General features: G+C 42.4%; 1 protein-coding gene across 1 annotated transcript in view; it reads left to right on the forward strand.

Annotated features, from left to right (window-relative positions):
- Positions 1 to 3,513: 3,513 nt before the first annotated feature.
- Positions 3,514 to 8,148, forward strand: part of TCP11L1 (t-complex 11, testis-specific-like 1) — an 11,139-nt gene continuing 6,504 nt past the window's right edge. Inside the window, exons 1-2 of the mRNA XM_010004258.1 lie at positions 3,514 to 3,668; positions 6,978 to 7,110. Coding sequence (XP_010002560.1) covers positions 3,515 to 3,668; positions 6,978 to 7,110 — 287 coding nt within the window. The 5' untranslated portion in view covers position 3,514. The remainder of the gene's footprint in view (positions 3,669 to 6,977; positions 7,111 to 8,148) is intronic.

Here is an 8,148-nt window from a genome sequence, read left to right on the forward strand (position 1 = left end):
CGGCGGGGCTGCCTGAGGTACCGGGGCCTGTTTGCCGGGATTCGGAGCTGGCCGAGGGGGGCTGTGCCTTCCCCGTTTTCTCTCTGTGCTCTCGCCCGTTTTGGCGTCCGCGGAAACTCCCTCCCCCTGCGCTGCAGGGGCTCGTTCTCCGTGCGGCCCGGTTGGTGGGTCTCGGTGACATCTGCGCCTGCAGCTGCCGGGCCGTGCAGGGAAGCGCCGTGAAACTTCCCTGTGCAAGGGCTGCAGCAGGGAACTGGGGCCCGGTGCTGGGGAGGGTAAGGGATGGAGCAGGAGCCCGGCTGGTGGGGGGTGTGTTGGTAAAAGACCTTTTGCGCTGCCTTCTGGTGGGCCTTGAGACTTTCAGGGCCTTACACAGCAGCAGAAGTTCACAAGCATCCCTTTTAATTTGGAAGAGGGACAGAGGACAGGCCGTAGCCTCACCTCCCGGAGCTGAGGTGTAGCTTGCCTTGCAGAGGACGCTGAGGGAAAGTAGGTTTTGATGTAGCGGGTGAACAGAGGGAAGGTGAGAGAGTTCAGTGTTGAAACAGAGCTTGAAGAAAGGGCCCGTGTGGCTGGCCTGCAGGTAAGGGGAATTGTCAAGTCCTGTCTCATACTGGAGCCATACCTGAAGTCAGGAGGAACTTGTGTGTACTCCATAGAAGTTTATTTAATATTGAGGTTTATTTAACACTCATATGCATCCGACTGTTTGAGGAGCTTTGATGAAAAGGACCTGTGGAAAATGTTTTGTTTAGATTTTAATTTGTGGTGTTTTCTCTTGCACTTCTGTTTTTATTAAAAACAAATTGAAGGAAAGTGCCAAGGAGTAGACTTTGTTCTGTTAAGAGTCACATCTGCTTCTGTGAAAGATGATGATTATGCTTTTGGAAGAGGTATTGTCAGGCTTATTTACCCAGTGGGAAGAGGATTTGTTCTAGATGTGTTCTCACAAATAATAGCAGTAATCCAGCAGAAAAGAGTGGACTGTTGCAAACTAAACAACTACACCAACAAGTGTGCCTATTTGCTTCATCTGCTGAACAGTCATTTGGTAGCATGGCCTATAGGTTTTCATATCCACTTTCCACAGCTGAAATTGGACTCTTTTTTTATAACAAATACTATTTAAATGAAATGTAAAGTTTGAGACTGTAGCTCTTGATCTGCCATTTTGTGGAAAACCATGCTTTGGTATTTAGTCTGCATGGTAGGAATGATGGCTTGGTGGGCAAAGGTGAGCGTAGTAATCATGAGACTGATTATCTAGGCCTTGTCTTTTATCTTCTGTGCATCCTCAAGCAACTTAACTCACACCTCAGTTTCCTCTCTGCAAGTGAGATATATGATAATATTTTCCTAGTTTTCTAGGGGTAGCGAGGATGAAGCGCAGTGAGAGACTGCAAAGCACTAGTTAAAGTGTCATGTGCATTAAAGACCTGAGTGGGTCTTGGTTGGGGCATCTTTGTGCCTCAGATTTTGACTTCAGGAGGCTGGTTTGTGGAAGAGAATGGGTAGGAGGAACAACCATTTAGTCTGGTTGAATGAATGTAGAATTGTAGAATGATAATGCTTTTTTTTCTAGTCAAATTCAACACGTTTTCCTCCTCCTCTATTAAACCAGTCCTGTCTTATAATTTCTATTGCAACTGTTGCTATGAGCTTTATTAACTGCTTCCTTATTAACAGAGCTACTCATCCTCTTACTGCCAGAGGGTTTGCAGGAACCTTTGCAGACCTTTAAACTGGAAATCCACTTCTGGAGCATGTCACTGTTTTCCCACCAGTGGTTTCCCACTGGTTTCATGCTTGCCTGCTGGTTGGGATGCTCTGTGTTACACCTAGCTAGAGGATGCCTCTGCTGTAGTTTTCTGCACAGACTATCCCTTCCCTGTCCCTGCTGGGAATGTCTGTGTGTGTGAAAGGGGAGATGACCAAGCGTTTGGGGCAGGGACACCAGTGACTGTTCCAGCTAGAGGTGGGGGCTAATATATAGGTCTAGCAACCTGTACTGATGTCTTTGTTTTCCTGTGTAATTTATGCATGCTTTTTATGCTTTATTTTCTTTCCTAAAATAGAAATCACAGAGTGCTGTGGACAAGTGTTGCATGTTTTTGTGTATCTCGTGCATCTAGCAAGATCATGATCCTGAGTCATTGCTGTAGAACAAAACCATTTCTTAAATGCACTGAGCTTTCCAGCTGTCCTGGAAAACCACACTGATGCAATCAATTTAAGCTCTGATGGGGTGGGGTTTGGTATTACAGCAGTTGCATGAAAATAAAAGAATCTCAGTGCCGCAGTTTGTGTTTTGACTCTGTTGCTTCCTTATGCTGCATGCTCTTTAATGCTGTAGGTATTTTTTCCTAGTAGCTGTGAGGTGCCTCTGGAGGCTGTATCTCTTGCTGAGAGTTTGTTCCTTTCAAATTTTGAAAGTGGGGATGATGAGATACTAGGTGAAAGAGAGAGTTGTTGTTTTTCCAGGAGTTTTATTTTTTTGAAAGGCAGAGTCAGGACTTCCTGATTTCTTACTTTAAGAGAACATCCAGGTTATTTAATTGAGTGAGGCATCAAATGCTCTCTAGTAGATTTTGGTAAAATTGGGAGTCTGAATGGTAGCTTGCTGCATGATAGAAAGTTTTCAGTGGTAGGATGTGTGAATCATGTTCCTCAGAGGGAAACCTGAATGTGAAATAAATGAAGATAATGAACGTGGGGCATGCTCTTCTAATGGTCACTTTTGCAGTGTAACTTTGGGTACACTGCAGATATCTGTGATGTAATATAAATATGAGTTAATAGCTAAAGTTTAATAACCCTAATTACATATACCATGTTCTTTATTGTGTGAATTGTGGGGTGTTTTTTAAATAATCCTGATATTTTATGCATGAATCATTACTTTTGCATGGAATGATAATATGGGAGTAGAATATTATATTCATTTCTCTCTAGTCCTTTTTTTGCTTCTTAATACATTTGAATCGCTGAGAGTGAAAACTTTAAAGTTCTGAGAAGTTGCTCAGAGTTCAGCAGTGCATTATGTTCAGAAAGCTTGATCTGTTCATGGGGGAATGTCTTGTTTCTTGGTGTAAAACATGTATAATACTATTCCAAAGGTGTTTTTCACTGCTCTCTCATAAGCAATGCTAAGAAAGCAAATTAAATAGATTTTTCTTTCTCCTCTGTGTGGATTATGGTGAGAGAACAGTTTCAGATTTTTGAGAACTTACTAGGAATGCAGACTGAGTAAATGGTAGCTGTGTTGAAAGCATCCCATTTCATGTCCCATTTCGTGTGAGATGGGAAGTGAGTCACTGAGTCCAGATCCCCTGCCATTATGGCAATGACATCATGTCATTCCTTATACGATTCCTTTTATTCTTACTTTGTTCTTAATGAGGAGAATTCCTGGTGATGTTTTCCCACTCATCCATGTTAATAAATAATTTTTAAAAAGAAGCTTATTCATTCCTTTCTTCATCTTTTTCCTTTTCCTGAAAAGAACTGACTGAAAATGTCTCAAAATCCTGACAAGCCACACTCAAGTGAAGAAAAGTTGAGTGGTTTGGAGGATGATCAAGAGGAGAGCTTGGACAACCTGGATCAGTCTATCAGAAAAAGAATACGACAGAGTGCTCCAGGGTCACACAGAGAGGATACACCAAAGTGTAAGCAAAACTGCTTTATTTAAAAAAAAAATAAAAAAAATAAAGAAGTAAATTCTATGGGGCTTTTTGGTGGAGGCAGTCATGGCATTTTGTAGCATTCTGTGCAAGTTTGACTGTTTTGCGATTAAATATTGTGTGACTCCTGACCACTTGCCTTGAAACTGTAATTTCTCCACGTTTTGGAATCACAGAATGGTTTGGGTTGGAAAGGACTTTTAAAGGTCATCTAATTCAGTGCCTCTGCAGTGAGCAGGAACATCTTCAACCAGATCAGGTGGTTTGGAGCCCTGTACATCCTGACCTTGAAAGTTTGCAGGGGCTTCTACCACCTTACTGGGCAACCTGTTCTAGTGTTTCACTATCTTCATTGTAAAAAATGTCTTCATCTGTCTAGTCTGAATCTACCTTTCTTTAGTTTTAAAATGTCACCCCTTGTCCTGTTGCAACAGACCCTGCTAAAAAGTCTCACGGCCACAACAAGGTCTCCCTGGAGGTTTATCTTCTCCAGGCTAAACAACCCCAACTCTTAGCCTGTCCTCATAGGAGGTTGTTCTGTCCCTCTGATAATTTTTGTGGCCCTCCTCTGGACTCTCTCCAACAGATCTGTCCTGTACTGAGGACCTCAGAACACAGTACTCCAGGTGAGATCTCATCAGAGATCAGAGGGGTAGAATCAGCTCTCTCACCCTCCTGGCCACACTTCTGATGCAGCCCAGGATTCAGCTGGCCTTCTGGGCTGTGAGTGCACATTACTACCTCATTTTGGTTTAGTACTTAATTCACAATAACCATGTTGCTCTAAGCCACATGTATCTTAGGTAGCTTTGTGTGGCTGCACTCATGGAAAAAGTGCTACCCAGTATATTCTAGGTAAACTGTTGCTGCTGTTTGCGTTATCAGCTGAACCTTCTGGATGGTTACAGCCTCTGTTTCTGCTGCAGGGCAAGGAAGGCTATTATCTACAAAGCAATGTCCTGTCACCCCCCTCCCAATACAGATGGAAAGTTGTATATTTATTCCTAATACTATGTCTAGTGTCAAGCAGGACTGTGTATTTTAAGTTTATTCCCAGGACATGTTTTTTCTTTGTTGTTCTGCTTTCAACATGAGAAGCTCGATGCAAGATGGTTACCAGTTATTTCTGGCAAATCTATAGACAAACCAAGGGGAAGTTTTCTGGTCCCAAGAATTGAATTCAAAGAGGCAGAATTTCTCAGATAACTACTTCCAAATTTCTGTAGAGTGTCTCAGTGTGTAACTTTTTATTTGTTGTGTTCTTTCTGTGTTTTAATATGGTTTGTTATTACTTGAGGTTTAATGGTGTGTTTAGTGTCATGTTACACAGAGATGTTCTGAGGGAGTTTATGTTCTTACATCTTGCAGGTTGCCTGATAGGAAATGTGCTGTATGTATGGAGAGAGGCTGGGAACATGTGAAAGTAAAATGCATAGGACAGTCTTGCACTGCACTATACCACAGAGAAGTCATTGGTCTCAAGCCCTCCCCTCTTGTAAGGGAGCAGATACAATATAAGAATGAAGTAACATGATTTAAGAGCATTCTTTGGTAAATGAAAGTCTTAGCTCTTACTGCGTCCACTGCTAGGTGAAGTCATTTGGCAGGTGGACAAGAGCACTCTCGTTCAGCTCAGCTTTGTTGTCCTGCTTGTTCTTCTCAGAAGATCAGTCCTTGCTGTGTTCCCAGACTAACTGTGCAAGATTAAGCTCCAAGGAGAAGGAAATAAGTATTTAGGAGCACTGCACAAAAGAGCAAAATATTAAAGAAAAATTAGCACATTGGAACCATACTGTATACACTTGGAACAGCTTTGAAAGGCAGGCAGGTGATGGACAGTTACTTTTAAAGGAGCTTTTCTGTGTTACTAGCTTAAGTCCAATCAAACTGAATTATCCAATGAGGCAGACATGATAGTTTGCCTAAAATATATCTCAGTGAACCCAGCCTATGAATGTCCCTGGTTGGTTTTTTGCATTTTGAGTATTAGTACATTGCTCCTATGCCCAGAATGTAGTTGAAGTGAATGAACCACAGAGAGGAACTGATCCATTAGGGCAATGCTGTTGTGGCTCTTTTTCCCCCTTCTGCTCTGCTAGATGAACCTTGCCAATCTTGTCTGCTTCATCTGAGGTGACTGATGATCAAGCTTCTCTTTTTTCTCAAATACCTGGACTGGAGAAGAGCTGTGGTGTCTCTCCTAACTGTTGGGCAAGGCATTGCAGGGCACCCACATGCACTTTTTGCACTGGTGCTGGCACAGCTAGGAGGGATCTTTACCACAAAAAAATCAGTCATAACAGGTTTCAGTTGCCTTCTGTGGGGATGGGATGCACCCTTGGCACTGCTCTGTCTTTATGTTGGCTTGTTTTAAGGGCTGTGACACTTCCTGCAGTACAGCAATGTATGTACTGTCCCAGGAGGAGGTTATCTAGTCCAGAAAAATTAGAAGCCACAATTCCCAGTGCATTCAGGAAGCAAATCAAGTTTTCTGAAAATGTTCCTCTTCTTCCTTCTAGATTTTTACACTCAGTCATTACTTTTGTCTCCTGCCTAATGAAAACTGGCCTGTTTTTTCAGGTTTGGTGTTTCCTCCTCCTTGCTTATCCTGGCCCAGTTTGAAGCTGCTTGTCCATCCTTGTCAGTCCCAAGTGCCTGCAAGAGGAAGAGGTCTTAGGCATTGGTGCTGGCATTGGTTCTTGACATCCTTTGTCACTTGGACAGTGGCATCTGGGGAAAAAAGAGCTTGGAGAAGTGCCAATTGCACTGGGAGTAGTGAGAATAATTAGCCACTGGTATGTTGTTGCTTAGTGTTAATGGTGGTTTGTTTGCCAACTGCTTTAGACATGAAGTCACTTCCCTGAAAAGGATAAAATTGGAATGACAACATCTGCACAATAATTGGGGAAACAGTGCAGTGAAAATGCTAATATTTTTTATTATTTCTTCCTACAGTATGGAGAAAGATGCTAAGATACTATTAACTAGTCGTGAAGAAGTGAGGTTTGAGAGAGTTGTGTTTTTTGTTGTTTTTTTTTTTAAGAGCTTGCTGGAACTTGGAAGCCACGAACATATTGAGCCTAGAATATCAATTGGGGTTTACACCTCTGTTTTCCAAACCTGTGTCTTACACCATCTGGGAAAGCAAGGAAAGGAAAGAAGAATGTTCATATGATACTATCGTTTAGCCCTCTATACTGTCAAGAGGGTGGAAAAAGTCCAAAAATATTAGCAGACTTTTTTCCACAGACTTTAAAAAAAGATAACTGTCTGACAGTATAATTTCTGTTGCAGCTAGTCCTCCTCGGCCTGTGTCTATAGAAGAACTGATGGAAGCTGCTAAGGGAGTAACCAACATGGCATTAGCCCATGAAATTGTTGTAAATGGAGACTTTCAGATAAAACCAGCTGTATTACCAGAACACAGGTAAGAGTGTTACCAAAGAGATACATAAATTAAATTTGCATTTATAGGGCTGCAGAACAGCTCTAGTGGGTCAGGTAAAGGCTGTTGCTCGTATCTTCTCTGGCAGTGCCTGACAGGAGATAGAAAAGAGCACAGGAAGAAGAATGTAAATGTGCAGTTCTGCTTCCTCAGAAATGTGGGTGCATGAAAGTTTAACCTCTTGGAGTAGCTGTTTGGGCGTGTGTGGTGTGAACCCTGGTATGGTGTGGCTTCTGTCTGTGTCTCTTCAGCTTTACACTGCCTGAGGGAATAAGAGGAGCTCTTGTAGCTTTTTTTTGAGCCTGATGTCAGTTTCTCCAGGGATTTTTTGGGAAGAGATTGCTACGTTTTATTAGCTTAGTCCTTGCTCCTTTAAGCTTCATGTGCTTTCTTTTCTGCCTGACCTACAGTAATTCTATCCTCTGCTGACAGGGGAGAGGGAGAACAGAAGAGTCTTTGATGTCTGTGGTGCTTATGAGCCATCATAGCAGACCCAGTCCTATTAACAGATGCTTCATCTGTGGTTCCTTTTTCTTCACATAGAGAGAAATGTGACTGATAATGTGTCTCCTGGGTTAATTTTTGAAAATGACATTGAAGAAACTTGGTCCATGTTGGAACCAGGGTTGGCTGTAGGTGTCTGCGTTTGAGACACCCCAGAGCACATTACCTTCACAGGTGATGCAGGAGAACATGCTACTAATAGCTCTTAGAAGACTGGCATTGGTTGCCCTCTATAGAATATGGTCATACTGAAACAAAAGATCTGGTGCCCATCTTCACCAAAGCAAGGTGATGGTGATTCCCCGAAGCAGTGGTACTGAAAGTTGCTTGGGACAAGAATTGTCCCTGACTGAAAAGGCAGTAATAGGAACAATCTCATCCTTTTTCACATGAACTGTTTCTGTCTTTCCAGCTCTGACAACAGCATTTTATACCAGTTTTATTAATGGCTGTGGACTGCTAAACAGTAGAAACCAAAGGTGTTCATGCTATTAAATACACAGAGCCTTGTGGGCC

This window comes from Chaetura pelagica, unplaced genomic scaffold, assembly GCF_000747805.2.
Source record: "Chaetura pelagica isolate M959 unplaced genomic scaffold, ChaPel_1.0 scaffold119, whole genome shotgun sequence".
Taxonomy (NCBI): Eukaryota; Metazoa; Chordata; class Aves; order Apodiformes; family Apodidae; genus Chaetura; species Chaetura pelagica.